This window comes from Sparus aurata, chromosome 19 (genome assembly GCF_900880675.1).
Source record: "Sparus aurata chromosome 19, fSpaAur1.1, whole genome shotgun sequence".
In the NCBI taxonomy this organism is placed as follows: domain Eukaryota; kingdom Metazoa; phylum Chordata; class Actinopteri; order Spariformes; family Sparidae; genus Sparus; species Sparus aurata.
Genome location: NC_044205.1, coordinates 26,495,891 through 26,510,840, shown reverse-complemented (window position 1 = coordinate 26,510,840; position 14,950 = coordinate 26,495,891). Strand labels below are relative to the sequence as shown.

Sequence of the window (14,950 nt, the reverse complement as noted above, 5' to 3'; positions counted from 1 at the left end):
AGCTTAACATTTTTCTTTTGCTGGTTTCGCGTATCTCAGAAGTGCAAATCTGTTGCCTACGTGGAAGTTGTTAGCGCCGACAGAACTGAAATTGAAGTTTGCGTGGCAACAATCAGATGTTGAGTCAAAGTAGTAGTTTTGTTCCCATACCGGGAGTTGAACCCGGGCGAAAACCAGGAATCCTAGCCGCTAGACCATCAGGGATATATGTTTGATCACTGTATTTCACGATATAGCTTTATACGTTAGTGTTACAGTTGTAAATGACAACAAATCAACAACCTTGTAAAGGACATAGTTCCCATACCATCCCATAGCTTTAAGGTAATGCTGGGGTTTTCCTGCTAGAAGTTAAGTTACATTAAGATGGAGTTAGCAAGTCCCATATGGTCTAGCGGTCAGGATTCCTGGTTTTGGTCCGGGTGGGACTTGAACCGGCGACCTTCAAGTCCCCACAGACTGAGCTATTGCCGCCCCCAAAAAGCGCATTCCCTGACCGGGAATCGAACCCGGGCCGCGGCGGTGAGAGCGCCGAATCCTAGCCACTAGACCATCAGGGATATATGTTTGATCACTGTATTTCACTGTATAGCTTTATACGTTAGTGTTACGTCAGTTGTAAATGACAACACATCAACAACCTTGTAAAGGACATAGTTCCCATACGATCCCATAGCTTTAAGGTAACGCTGGGGTTTTCCTCCTAGAAGTTAAGTTACATCAAGATGGAGCTAGCAAGTCCCATATGGTCTAGCGGTTAGGATTCCTGGTTTTCACCCAGGCGGCCCGGGTTCAACTCCCGGTATGGGAACAAAACTACTTCTTTGACTCAACATCTGATTGTTGCCACGCAAACTTCAATTTCAGTTCTGTCGGCGCTAACAACTTCCACGTAGGCAACAGATTTGCACTTCTGAGACACGCGAAACCAGCAAAAGAAAAATGTTAAGCTAATACCCCAACAGCGACAGCTCACCACTAGTTGCCACACAGAAATTCCTAATTAGTTTGACCAGTTTGTTCCTCTAATTATCTTTAAACGTTACAGTAACAGTTGGCGATAACAACACTAAGATACGAGTTTGCTGGTTTTTGTATCTCTGATGCGTAAATGAGTCGCCTACGTCAAAGTTATTAGCACCTACTTAATGGTATTTAAAGATGTTCAGTCAAAGAAGTGGCTTTGTTCCCATACCGGGAGTTGAACCCGGGCTGCCTGGGTGAAAACCAGGAATCCTAACCGCTAGACCATATGGGAGACGTAAGAAGATGATTATTTTTGGGTGAAGACCGGCTGTTTTCCCAGAGTAAACTTCCAGGGAGCTTCACTCTACCTTGGTTGTCCTTTAGGGTGAAGTTGGGGTTGTTGGCAGCCTCTGGAGCCAAGCTGTAGTAGAAGTGTTGTCCGCCGAGGGGCTCGTCTGGATCCACCGCCGTCACCGTCTGGATCAACTGGATTATATCGACACAGTTAGATCCCAGAGGACGGAAGCCACTGATTCACATCTCTAGTACGCAGTATTATGTGTTGTGTATTTATTTCCTTGGTATTTACAGCTGCTGTGAGGCTTCTTTCTTGTTTTTGAAGATGTATTTTGTTTTTCTACAACATCCATTAGTAGTGCAGTAAAACGAGGTGATTTTCCTCTGGAGTTTGGTGGAGAAGAACTATGAATCAGCCCTAAAACTATTTAAGGGCGTTTGTCGTCTCCTTACCTGCCCTGCTTTGGCGGTTTCACACACATAAGCCTCCAAGTAGTGCGCCAGCGAGGGAGGATTATCGTTAACATCCAGGACCTTTATCGCTACCGACACGCTGGCGATCTGCGAGGGGTTATCTGCAAGAAGACACAACACACAAACCGGTCAGAAGCTGTCAGACACATCGATGGACTCAGATAAACGACTCTTCGACGACCCCGCTGAGCTCCATTCTCCATCTTCCCCTCGTTTACAGCGAGCCTGAAGCACATTAGAGCTCCTCCGTATTACAATTCTATTATTCTCCATTACCAATCAGCAATTTGCATATCTTAACCAGCTGTGTAATGGGCAATAGAAGCCCAATTAGTGCGTAGTAACTACTTTCTCAGGTTTAATCACATGATCGATCAATCAGCAGTGTGACTTTGGTTTCTGGAGGTCGAGGCTCTACGTGGCCTCGTGTTACTTCCAAGTAAAAAAAAACGTGCTGACGTTGCACCAAAGCCGAGTGAAATCAGCGGTGTGACGATCTATTGGAGTTAATTAAGATGTGAATATTGATCGAGTTGCTTTAAACTAATGAGGGTTTTGTTCCAAATGATCTTCCACCAAGAGTTATAGAGAAAACATTTTTTACAGGCGCACATAATAGAATTAACGACGGCTTCAGTTTCAGGGTCCTGGTATCGACTGTATTCACACGGCGGCCATTTTCCTCTGAAGCTCCAATTCTGCTGTGTTCAAGGTTGCAAGTTGTATAAACTCAGGACATCTGAATGTTTGTCATCATTTCATCAATTTTCAATATTTCAGCAGTGAAATAATGATTCATAGCATAAATCCGGACGGAAAACAACAATAACCAGTTAGCCAACGTTAGCATTCAACCACTTACTGGCTAATGTTAAATTTTGCTTACATCCAGTGCGTTTCACTTACCAATACAAGATGTGCGTTGTCAATTTTAGAGTTAATTTAAACCTTTATTATCATATTGTGTAATGTGTATCAAACGCTAATGGTAGCTAGGATGTTGTCCATGTTTTTTTCTTAATATTTCATGTTTTATCAAACATTTGTAAACATTTAATTGCATTCTGATTAGTTTGAAAGGTGCTGTATATAAATAAATACAATAATAAAATACAACTTTCATTTTATAATCATTTCTTAAAGAATTAAAGCTGCTGGAAAAACTCTTAGTTATTGTCGTTTTTAGTGCCCCCTGTGGACAAAAGTGGTACGACAACACTTTTTTAAAATAATATTCCTGACTAGAATGAATTATCAGCTATATAGTCAACAATTAATATGAATAATGATGTCATGCTAGCTGAACTCAAGCTATAGTTTCATTAACAATAAACAAAAACAAGCTGTTTTGCAGCGAGCTATCGAAGCTAATGGATGGTTGTGTGTAGCACCGGTGCCTTTAGGGCTATTAAGTTAATGTTTTAATTACTTTTAAATGAAAAACAGCTGAGATGTTTTCAACTTTACAACAAATAAAGCTAGACTCACGTTGGAATCTGACACAGTGACAGAAAAATCACATAAAAAACAGCAAATTTTCAGGTTTATAGTCTCATTTTTGTGTGTTTGTTCTTTGACTATCAGTCAGTCTGATGTTGGTTTTACTGATTTTAAGAACGTCTTTCATCTGGAACTCTGTGTATCATTGCAGGGATTTTTGAAAACAAGTCGTGCAGAGTTATATAACGTAGATCAGCAGATGCCCCGCAGATCTGCACACAGCTGGTGGCCCTGAAAGTCACCTTCATCACCCTCCTCCTCCTCCTCCCTCTGCTCTGTTTGCCTGTTTGTCCCTTTTGTTTGGTCGACACACCTAAAAGAAGATGCTAATTTAATTAATGACTAATTAAATAACTTTTTTTTCGCCCTGGTGGTTAATTAATAAGATGTGACGGAGACGGAGAGGGCGAGCGAGGGCACAGGTAGGACGGGGGTAGAGAGAGAGGGAGAGGGAAGAAAGTCAGCTGGAACTAAACGAAGCTGATTGATTTAACTTTTAATACGACTGAATGATCGTCTGTGTTATTATTTATTGTTTACTTACACTGTGAGGCTCTTTGAGCTGCCGTCATGTGAAGTTCTGTGACTGTATTTAGTTTTTTAGCTTCACTGTTGGAGAAAGTTTTGAGTTTTAAGAACAAAATAACTAAAAAATAATCTTAATTTAAAATGTATAAGTGTAAATTTATAGTAAATTTAACTTTAGCTGCCGTTATCAAACATTATTGCTACTTTTCAATTATTATACAAAATATAACATTTATTAATCATAGCTATTATGAGATGTTACCTAAAAAACATACATCATATTTCATAAAATTATGAGAATTAAATCTAAAAACTGACAACAAAGAACTTTTAACTGGTTATGAAACATTTTTTTCGTATTTATTTAAATGTTTTATACAATTTTACACATCTGTCCTTCATGTTTAACAAAACTGATTTAAAGCAAATAAACAGGGGAATTAATACAAAAGGTAAATAAATACGGGCGCAAATTAAAACAGAAATATCTCTTAATGTCACTTTTTATATATCAATGACGATGTTTATGTTTGGTGCATTTAGTGGCATATTTATTTACATATGTTTGATTTTGGCCTACATAGGCCTCCGTACTTTAAAACCTTTCTTTCCTAAAACACGTGTAAAATAAGGACTCTTATTTCTGTTTGTCTACAAGAACTAGAAACAGATAAATAATTTTAAATAAGTAAAAATAAAGCTCTTTGGATTGATTAAGGGACAGAAATGTATTGATTAGATGAGATGGTGCGTGACGTACTCATCTCCATGGCGAGGACGGTGATGTTGTGCCAGCCGATCTCCTCTCGGTCCAGCCAACGCACCGTCATCAACGACCCGGACGTGATTTCGATGTAGAAGAACTTGTCCGGGTCACTGGACCGCTCGATGGAATACCTGGTGACATGAAAAGAAAAAACACAACACGTGTGAAACGTCAAATAAAAAAACCAAACTGTCGTGTTTGGAATGGAGTTTTTAAAATCCACAATCCAGCGTGTTAGTGTGCATCTGTGCGATAAGCTGTCAGCTGTCTGAAGGCGAAATAATAATAATAAAGAGGAAGAAGCTGCAGATGATTTTCGTTGGAGTTCTTCTTCTGCCAAACTGGCGGTGGGAACATGCCGCCGCTGGCCAACCTTCCAGAACTGTCTCCAGAGAGAGACACGCTGATAGAGACGAGGAGGATGTGGAGCAGAAACCTGTTTATGTCACCGTGAGGTCACAAGCTGAAGCCGTCGCTCTCACCTGGAAGAGCTGAAGGTGTGAATGTGTCAGGAAGTCATCTCCGAGAAACGAGCGACCAATCGGACAATCAGACAGATCTGTCGTTTCAGGATGATCTGAGTCTTTTCATTTGCATATCTCTGTCCTCATCCTTCTCCTTGTTGTTCTTGTTGTTGTTCTTCTTCATGTTGTTGTTCTTCTTCTTGTCCTTGTTGTTGTTGTTCTTGTTGTTGTTAATGTTCTTCTTCTTGTTCTTCTCGTCCTTGTTGTTGTTGTTGTTATTGTTCTTCTTCTTCTTATTTTTCTTCTTCTTGTTCTTCTTGTGATTAATTTATCTTTGCTGATACAAAACAGGGCGCCAGTTTTAGAAAACTAGCTCCACAGTGATCCTTTAGCAGCCAGAAGCTAAAATGTGAAGATGTTTCTTCTTTTAATTCAAAATTTCATCTTTATAAAACAAAATTAAATTTTATCTCACAAGGACCAAACAATTCATAACTGGCAATCTGCTTTCTACATCTCACTTTTGTTTTTTTGGGTAAATTCAGCACTAAAATCAATACTTCTCATCAATTAGATGAGCAGAAGATGAATGATTTTTCATTTTCAGGTGAACTGTTCCTTTAAGCATTCATCTCTACGGCCTCAAAGTGACATAAAGATATAAAGACGTCAACAAATGTCACAGAATCTGTTCAAAAATCTTTAAAAGCTCTATAAAACACTAAAAATTCACCTTGCAAACCCAAAAATCTGGATTTTTTTTTTAGTAAGACTCTAAATGACTCATTAATTTATAAAGCTGTTTTAATAAAGTACTGGTACTGAAACATCCGAGTCACTGAGATAGCTCTGTGTGTGTGTGTGTGTGTGTGTGTGTGTGTGTGTGTTCATGTCTGCAGGCTTGTTTGCAGTGTGTGTTTGGGTCGTGACTGGCACATCGACGCCTGGCGAGGATCTCCCTGAAGGATCTCTATTAATATCACTCCTCCACAGTTAGAGGAGGGGCTGCAGTGTGTGTGTGTGTGTGTGTGTGTGATAGCAGGTGAAACAGTGTGTGTGTATGTGTTGAGATGTATCTGCCAGTCATGCTGCTGTCTGTGTGTGTGTGGAGGACAGGAAGCTGTACGACTGAAGGTCATCTGCAGCTTGTTATCGTCCTCTCCTGTTGTTGCTGCTGCAGTTTTTGTCGAGGCCTCTTGAGGCTCATCACCGTCAACACTCAGCTGATCCCCGCTCAGCTTTTCTGCTCACCGAGTCGCCGCCAATGATCCAAGCGGCGGCTCTGAGGATTCGGACGGGAGCTTTGAGCTGCTTCAGCTCTGATTCGCACTCGAAACGAAGAGCTGTCGGTTGATTATCGTCGTCTAATCGAACCAGAAGCTCGACTCTTCTTTGGTTCTGTTCTAACCCAAACCGTTCACCATCTTTTCACTTTGTTTGTTTGTCCGTGCTAGCTAAATAAAAGTTACTACGCAACCACCACCAGCTGTTAAATAACCTCCGACCGGCTGATCAAGAACCAGAAGAAGAAGCCAGCTGGAGTCACTTCCTCACACTTCTCATTCTGAAATAAACACTGACTTTGTGGCTGGATTAGTTCCCTATAAACTTCGTGTTCTGTCTGCTTTTCATTCTGCCCCCAAGCTCGATTTTTCCCAGAACAATGGAGGTCAAACAGACATTGTTTACCCCGGTCACTATCCCCAGGTAAAGGTGGAACGACCAGAATAACGAGTTCTCGCTCCGGTGTTGCGGCAAAGTCTCTCACCGTCGATGAGCAAGTTCCTGAACAAACCTCCTTGTGTGTCCTTGACTTTAAAGTTTAATAAACATGTTTTCCCTTCCTCCTTCTTCTGACTTTAAATAAATATTTTATATATATAATTTTTAACATCTTGTATCTTCTTCTTCTCTGCCTTTCCCTACACCCTGCAGCGTATCCTGATGCTTTAGCGCCACCTGTTGTCCTAAACGAGGACGCAGTAACTGAAAAAACATCCTGCAACTTGTGAATGAAACATACAGCATCCATTGAATGTGAAATGCTTTTTGGCTGAAAATACCCACAATGCACTGCTTTCCCACACATACACTCGAAGCAGACACACGTCATCTACCTTTAAGTCCTAATGAAGGTTGTAAAGCGGACAGCTGGGACGGGACGCAGCCTGTGAAGCACTCGTTTACTGCCGCAGTCGTTGGTTCCTCCTCATGATTAATGGGCTCATTAACGACTTTATGTCTAATTAGTTTATGAGAGGTTCGGTCCGGACACATCACATCTGGTCCGCCCGAGACACAGAACCACATCTGATCACTGGACGGTGTTATTAATGTTAGTGTTCATCCTCCTCGACCTCGTCTTCGTCTGTATCAGCTGCACTACAAACACACGTGGTGTTAAAATACAACCTGCAGTCGTGTGTAGAGATGTGTTGAGCAGCTGCCACCTGCTGGTGATCAGGTGACATTACACCTGCAGAGCCATGAAACACATGTTTGATCCCCACTGTGTCTGACAGCTTATTAAAAACTGTCATTTGTATTTTCAATTTAAGTAGATGTCAAATTATTTTTAATTTCTCTCCATATTTACTTTCTTTGTCACTTTGTTTTTATTTTCTGACACCTGACGGCTGCAGCAGCTCTTGAACGCAGCACTGATGTTTGAGAGAAAAACAACAACACATCATTATGTTCCCATGTGGTTAAAGTAGATGAAGCAGGTTTCCATGATTCATTTTAAAAGCAGTACCAAAATAAAAACAGACTGAACTGCAACAAGCTGCTGTATGATCTGACCAGGTTTTACAGTGCTTGATATCCAAAAACATCAGTTTCGTTACGGATCACGAGGTGCTGTGAAGTGAGGGCATTTAAGGGGAGGTTATGTGAGGTGAGGTGATGTTATGGTACATGATGTTACGCTACAGTACATGAAGTTATGTTACAGTACATGAGGCGACGTTACGGTATGTGAGATGACATTATGGTACGTGAGGCGAGGTTACGGTACATGAGGTTATGTTACAGTACATGAGGTTGTGTTACACTACATGAGGTTATGTTACACTACATGAGGTTTGGAGGTGAGGTTATGTTATGGTACATGATGTTACGCTACGGTACATGAGGTTACGTTACGGTAGATGAGATGATGTTACGGTATATGAGGTTATGTTAAACTACATGAGGTTACGTTATGGTACATGAGGTTACGTTGTGGTACATGAGGTTATGTTACAGTACATGAGGTTATGTTACAGTACATGAGGTTATGTTACAGTACATGAGGTTATGTTACGGTACATGAGGTTACGTTACGGTACATGAGATGATGTTATGGTATATGAGGTTATGTTACACTACATGAGATGATGTTACGGTACATGAGGTTATGTTACAGTACATGAGGTTACATTACGGTACATGAGATGATGTTACAGTACATGAGGTTATGTTACAGTACATGAGGTTATGTTACAGTACATGAGGTTATGTTACGGTACATGAGGTTATGTTGCACTACATGAGGTTATGTTACGGTACATGAGGTTACGTTACGGTACATGAGATGATGTTATGGTATATGAGGTTATGTTACACTACATGAGATGATGTTACGGTACATGAGGTTATGTTACAGTACATGAGGTTACATTACGGTACATGAGATGATGTTACGGTACATGAGGTTATGTTACACTACATGAGGTTATGTTACACTACATGAGGTTATGTTACACTACATGAGGTTATGTTACACTACATGAGGTTATGTTATGGTATATGAGGTGATGTTACGCTAATGAGGTGACGTTATGCTACATGAGGTGATGTTACAGTACATGAGATGAAGTTACAGTACATTAGGTGATGTTATGGTACATAAGGTTGTGTTACTATACGTGAGATGACGTTACGGCACGTGAAGTGTCGGTACTTGAGATGATGTTACTTACATGAGGTGATGTTACAGTACACGAGGTTCAGGTACATGATATGACGTGGCATTACTTGCAATGCAGTCAAGAGAGAGAGAAAATAGTGCACGTGGGTGACGGTGATTAAGTTTATAACTTAAGTTTTTATGTTAAGTTTTAACATTATACCATGAACATAGTGATGCAGTGTGCGTACAGTCTAGCCATGCCTTTGCTTGCAACTACTGATTAAAGTGAAGGAGTTAACAATTTTGTTCAAGGCTCACTCATGGTAGACAGACATTTATGGAAGATACATTCTCATCTGAGAGACAAAGCCTTTCTCTGACCTCCCACTTGCCTCGGGCCAAACAACTTTTCTGCTGGAAACCCTGCACATTATTTTTAGAGGACTCATCTTGATACGTTTGTAGTGACGCCAGATGAGTTCAAAGAGGCTCAAAACTAAAAGTTAAGTTAAAAAAAAACCACACACAAGGTCGGCACCGTGTCATCCTCCTCACCTCACAGTGTTGTTGGCAGCATCAGGATCCCTCGCCGACACCGTCTTCAGCATCGTCCCGATCTCGGCGTCCTCTGGCAGCTCAATGTAGTACACCGGCAAGTCAAACACCGGGGGCTCGTCCACGTCCTCCACGCTCACGTGCACGATGGTGACGTCCTTGAAGGGGCCGCGGTAACGCAAGGACGGGTCCACGTTGATGTTGGCGCCCTCCACCTTCAGAGTGTAACTGGGCTTCTTCTCAAAGTCCAGCGGCTGTCGGGTGGAGATGGAACTTTTAATGGTTTCTGAATGGTTTTCAGTAATTAAGTTATTCTCTTTGGTGTCAGAAGTCTCATATTTAATTCCTTCAAGACAAACTTGGCTTTGTGCCATTTTATATTACAGAAGAAATGTCCTGCAGAACTACATATAAACTAAAGGTTGATATCATGTCTCTGCTTTCAGGCTATATTAGAGGAAATCATTCTCACCTAATTGGTGGAGTTACCCTTTAAAGGATTGATTTTAGTGCTGAATTTACCATAAAACACTTACAATCAATATCAAGTTGTAGACAGCACTTTAAACATTATGTAATGTTTATCCCTCTGAAGAAGAAAATTAAATAACCAGATTTTTAAAGGGAGTTTTGTTACTTTCTCCTTTTACAACGAAGGAGCCTGTCAGGGGTTTGTATCGAGGTTACAAACAAAAAGATAATATAAAAGTTTGTTTCTTCTTCTGTTTGGAAATGTATCTTTAATCACATTAGCTAAAGGAACAGTTTACAAATGACGTCAAATCATCGTCACAAATCCAAGTCTCAAGAAGCCCAAAACAGTTAATAACAAAACTCCCTTTAAAAATCTGGCAATTTAATTTTGTCTGAAGAGGGACATAACTCGTAAGTGCTGTCTACAACTCATTCTTGATTCTTAGTGGTTTTTTTGGTTAAATTCAGCACTAAAATCAAAACTGATAACTCCACCAATAAGGTGAGCAGATAAAGACTGAATAATCTGATTTTTGATTTTTGTTCATTTGTTCAACTTTCATTTGTAAATTTTTATGCACTGACATACCTGACGCAAGCCCCCAAAAGTCTCTTTGGAAAGAAGCAAAACTCCCTTTAAATATCTGTCAATTTAACTTTGTCTGAAGAGGGACAAACATTACAGAAGTTATGAAGAGCTTTTTGCAAACTTTTCACAATTCTTTGTGTTTTTCTGTAAATTCAGCATTAAAATCAACGCTTTTAAAGGGTAGTTCCACCAATTAGGGGAGAAGATAACGTCTGAATTTTTCCATTTTTTGGGGGAACTCCTCCTTCAAGCATTAAACTTTACAGCCTCAAAGTGACATAAAGGCATGAACAAATAAAATAAAATCTATTAAATTTTCACCCCAAATAACACACACACACAAAAAACAATAATATTAATTGTGATAACAGTTATCATGAAAATGGTTAAAATCATCCAAACTCCCTTTAAAAATCTGTCAATTTAACTTTTTCTCGAATGGGACAAACAAAACATCACTTATAAAGAGCTTTCTGCAAATTTGTCTTGATTGTTAGTGGTTTTTGGTCAATTCAGCAATAAAATCCGCCCTTTGAGGTTAATTACAATGACAGTAAATAAATCAGGTGTGCAAATAATAACTGCATTTTCATCTTTTGGTGGACTGCTCCTCAAAGACAAAAACAGTTATCGGTTTGCCTTCGTACCTTTTTTACTGTAATGATGCCAAAAAGGTTGGTTGGGTCGGTGCTGATGTCGAACGTGTCCCTTCCGTCTCCATCGATGATGCTGTACCTCATCTCGGCGTTGACCCCGATGTCCCTGTCCTTCGCCCAGATCCGACCCACCACCGACCCCACGGGAGCCGACTCGGGGATGCTCATCTGATACAGCCCTGAGAAAAAAAAAAACACACATTAACAGAGTCGTCATCATCCTGTCACACCTCTTCCATCTGTTTCACCCTCATTCGTCCTCTAGATGGAGCCAAACCTCTTCCCTCCATCCCCTCAAACTCACATCTCAGACAGCTTAAAATAAATGGCTCCATAAACGCCTCACAATTGGGTTATATACTGTCTCGCGGGCCGGCTTCAATTTCATCTACCGTTTAACCTCAAAGAAGAGGTGACAGCTGCCCAATTTGTGTGGCTCCCTGCGGACCGAAGTGAAATGTCTGCACATTGTGCTTGACAGAGGGGAATCCCTGAAGCTCTTCACAACCGATCAAAGTTATATCGAAGTGATGGCGCTAATTGGTGGGGGACTGGTGCTGGAAGAGGAAGTGGGCTGCGGCAGCGGCGGAGATGGGTGTTTTTCGTTTTCTTAAAAGCGAAGCCACCCGTTGATCGTGGACAGCTAGACAACCCCTGACCTCGGAAGGACGGTAATGAGAGGAGCAGGAATGGGGATAATCAAAGAGACAGCGTGGGGCGACTGGTGGCCGAGGGAGGGGGAGGGATGAGGGACGAGGCGGGAGGCCAGGGGGCAAATGACCGAGGACTGGTGGCCTGGAGTGGACAAAGGGGAGGAGGGCAGGGAGGCTAACAGCTACATGCTCCAGAGAAAATGAGGTGGAGATGAAGAGCCACTACACGACCGTAAACTCTCGTGGTGTCACTGTGAATCACAGCGTTCACACATGGCTTCACACATGCTGCAGGTCCATGTTTTTACAGCTCGCATGAAACACACGACCACAAGTCAAAGCCACGAGTCAAGGATCGAGCCTGGAACCAAACAGAGAGTTGTTTTTCAAAACACAAGTGAACTTCAGGGTCGTTTCAGGGCTTCGACTTGATGTTTGTGGTATATTCCAGCTGCGAATGTCTGTTGGAGGTTCAGTATAAAGTGAAAGCAGAGGGTTTACTGTACGCTCATTATAAATCTAAAGGAATACTTCTGATGTTTTTGGGGATCAAAGCGAACTGTGACTCGTTAACAAAATGTGTGACATCAATGTGTCCACAGAATTACACACGATTTTTTCCCCACCAAGATCCGTCCGTCTTCCACCGACAAGTTAACGGGAATGTTGAGAAACGTTCTCACAATCTTAAAAAGTAAAAACATTCCGGGATCCGTCCCTTTAATCAGATCTGCGCCAAAAGTTAATGAGGTCTATTCTGGGCCGAGACGCATCCTCCAGCCAAGTTTAGTGGGAAACTTTTTGGTAGTTTTGGGGTTATCCTGCTAAAGAAACCAACCAACCAACCAACCAACCAACCAACAAAATAGATCAGCTCGTATTTTCATACTCAATCAATCCTTTACGAAACGCCCTTTTCTCCGTCCAGTCAGCAGAATTATATGTTTACAGGTGACGTTTCTGAAACCACAGATATGTTGACATTTGTATGAACTGTTGTACAGATTAATAAGACGGTGAGGAGGGAACGTGTCTTACTCTGGTCGAACATGGGCGGGTTGTCATTGATGTCGCTGAGCGTGATGTTGATCGTTGTGGTACCAGCGAGCCCCCCGAGCTGGCCGCCCATGTCCTTGGCCTGGATGACCACCGAGTAGTTCTCTCTGGTTTCCCGGTCCATGTCGGCAAGGGACACCCGGACCACGCCTGAGGAGAGACAGGACAGAGAGAGAAGGAGGGCACAGGAGGTGAATCAAAGGTCAGAGGACTGGTGACACGGATTAGGGTCATGTGTCCGAGCGATGGCGTCCTGGAATGTCGATGCCCCCGATGGAAGATGCGCGCATGAGTGATTTTTAATCAAAGTTGTCATCTGGAGGTTTAAACACAGCTTCATTATCGAGCTGCAGGAGAGAAAAACATCTCAACCTACTCGATAGTGCGTGGATTCGGTAGTTATTCAATCCTAACATATCCTTTATATCATAATTTACTCATGAACAAGGGTCAAAAGGAAAGTGCTCCAGTCCCTTTACTGTAGATTAACTCTGCAGCCACTTCTGTCCAAAAAACCTACAAAGTAATTGTTACTAGGTAGTAATGCCATTAAAAGTACTTTTAAGAAGCCTTTAAATATTAATTAGCATAATAAACCTGTTATTGATGGATAGGATTCACTCAGCACCCTGACCATGTGCAACACGTTGGGTTTTCTCCGGTCCTGAAAAACGATGATTCATTTTGTCGAATGTAAAGTCATATTATATTGATGCCAAGATCTTTACGGACACATCAATTAGTCTTTATTTGTATAGCGCCGTCAAAACAAGTCTAAACCAGACTCCACGATTCGTTTATTTACAGAGACCCTAGTTTCCCCCATGAGCGAGTGATTGGCAACAAAAAAACTGCCTTTCAACAGGACGAAACCTGGAGCAGAACCGTACTCATTGGTGGACGGACCATCTGCCTCGAATCGGTTGGTCATATAAGTGAATGTTAGCATAACGGCATCTATCCACCTAGTATAACGGTTAGCTAACATTAGCCTAATGTTGGATCATATTGGTGTTAGCCAATGGTTTATTCTATTTTCGTTGAGACCGGAGCGACTTGGCCTCACTTGGCCTTGTTTTTGCCATGATTGTAAAACTTAACACCAAGAATATATGCTTCCTTCGCGTACCGTAGTCCCTGCTGTCGCCTTCTTGAAGCAATGTTTTGTGACTCCCAGAATCTAAACTTATAGACGCTGTGGTACACGGCGTCGCCAAGTTACATACTGTCAAGGATGTCCGGCTGAGCGGTTGGTAACAGGGGTTGGTAGTCTTAAGTCTAAAACAAAGATGGTGCGAGGTTCAACACATGATAGTAAAAAGTAAAAGTGATTGCATTCTGTTTTTATTCAGTGTTTACACCATTTCTTCGAACCGACGTATGTAATTGATTTAACTTGGCTTCACGTGTGCATAATGAAGACGGGAGATAAGGTGTAAGCGTGACAGGAAGCGCAACGAGATGAAAGGAAGAATTTAAACTTGAGGTGTTACTCTTGACTAACAATTAAGTACAGCAGCTTCCAGAGGACTACATATGTACATCTCAATTGTTAGTGTGCCTACGAGCTAGTGAAACATTCAAGGACGTCTGCCCTCAGTTGCTCTGGCTTTTATATCTGGATGCCATCTGTACGCTATCATCAGCCGAGCTTTACTGTCAGTAACTTCACACGTGGACATTTTCACCCAATGCAGCAGAATCTGAACAAGGTCAAGTGTTGTTTTGTGCTGAAGAGTAAGAAAAAAAGCAGCAAATGTACCGACCCTGAGAGGGTTTTGAGCTATATGTGCTAACGTTTTTTTTACACCGTGTTCCCGCCAATAAAACCCTCAGCGCTGAGCTCATAGTGGCGTCAGGGAGCTGATTGATAGCTGTAGAGCCTCTTGTGTTTGGGTGATGGATGGACCTACAGCAGCAGCGGCGGTCTGAGTGGCTGCTGATGGGCAGCGCAGCCTGAGAGGTTTGGCAACAGATTTCTGTGCTGACAAACAAGGAAATGAGGCAGCTGTGGTAAACAATGGCCACCGAGTCTCTGCTTTTTAGGAGACTAATGGATTTTTGGACGAGGGAGCTGGAG

The 14,950-nt window shown here is 41.7% G+C and overlaps 1 protein-coding gene and 3 non-coding genes across 5 annotated transcripts in view; 1 reads left to right on the top strand and 3 right to left on the bottom strand.

The window, feature by feature from the left end:
* LOC115570399 (cadherin-20-like) overlaps positions 1 to 14,950 on the bottom strand; it is an 88,419-nt gene that overhangs the window by 13,619 nt on the left and 59,850 nt on the right. For both annotated transcript variants that reach the window (XM_030398957.1, XM_030398958.1), the window contains exons 5-10: positions 12,853 to 13,020; positions 11,153 to 11,340; positions 9,443 to 9,696; positions 4,526 to 4,662; positions 1,717 to 1,838; positions 1,335 to 1,452 (exon numbers count right to left, since the gene is read on the bottom strand). In XM_030398957.1, coding sequence (XP_030254817.1) covers positions 1,335 to 1,452; positions 1,717 to 1,838; positions 4,526 to 4,662; positions 9,443 to 9,696; positions 11,153 to 11,340; positions 12,853 to 13,020 — 987 coding nt within the window. The remainder of the gene's footprint in view (positions 1 to 1,334; positions 1,453 to 1,716; positions 1,839 to 4,525; positions 4,663 to 9,442; positions 9,697 to 11,152; positions 11,341 to 12,852; positions 13,021 to 14,950) is intronic.
* Positions 489 to 560, bottom strand: trnae-cuc (transfer RNA glutamic acid (anticodon CUC)). The gene has a single exon. It is a non-coding gene; the product is annotated as a tRNA-Glu (tRNA).
* trnae-uuc (transfer RNA glutamic acid (anticodon UUC)) lies at positions 740 to 811 on the top strand. The gene has a single exon. It is a non-coding gene; the product is annotated as a tRNA-Glu (tRNA).
* trnae-uuc (transfer RNA glutamic acid (anticodon UUC)) lies at positions 1,187 to 1,258 on the bottom strand. Its single transcript has one exon. It is a non-coding gene; the product is annotated as a tRNA-Glu (tRNA).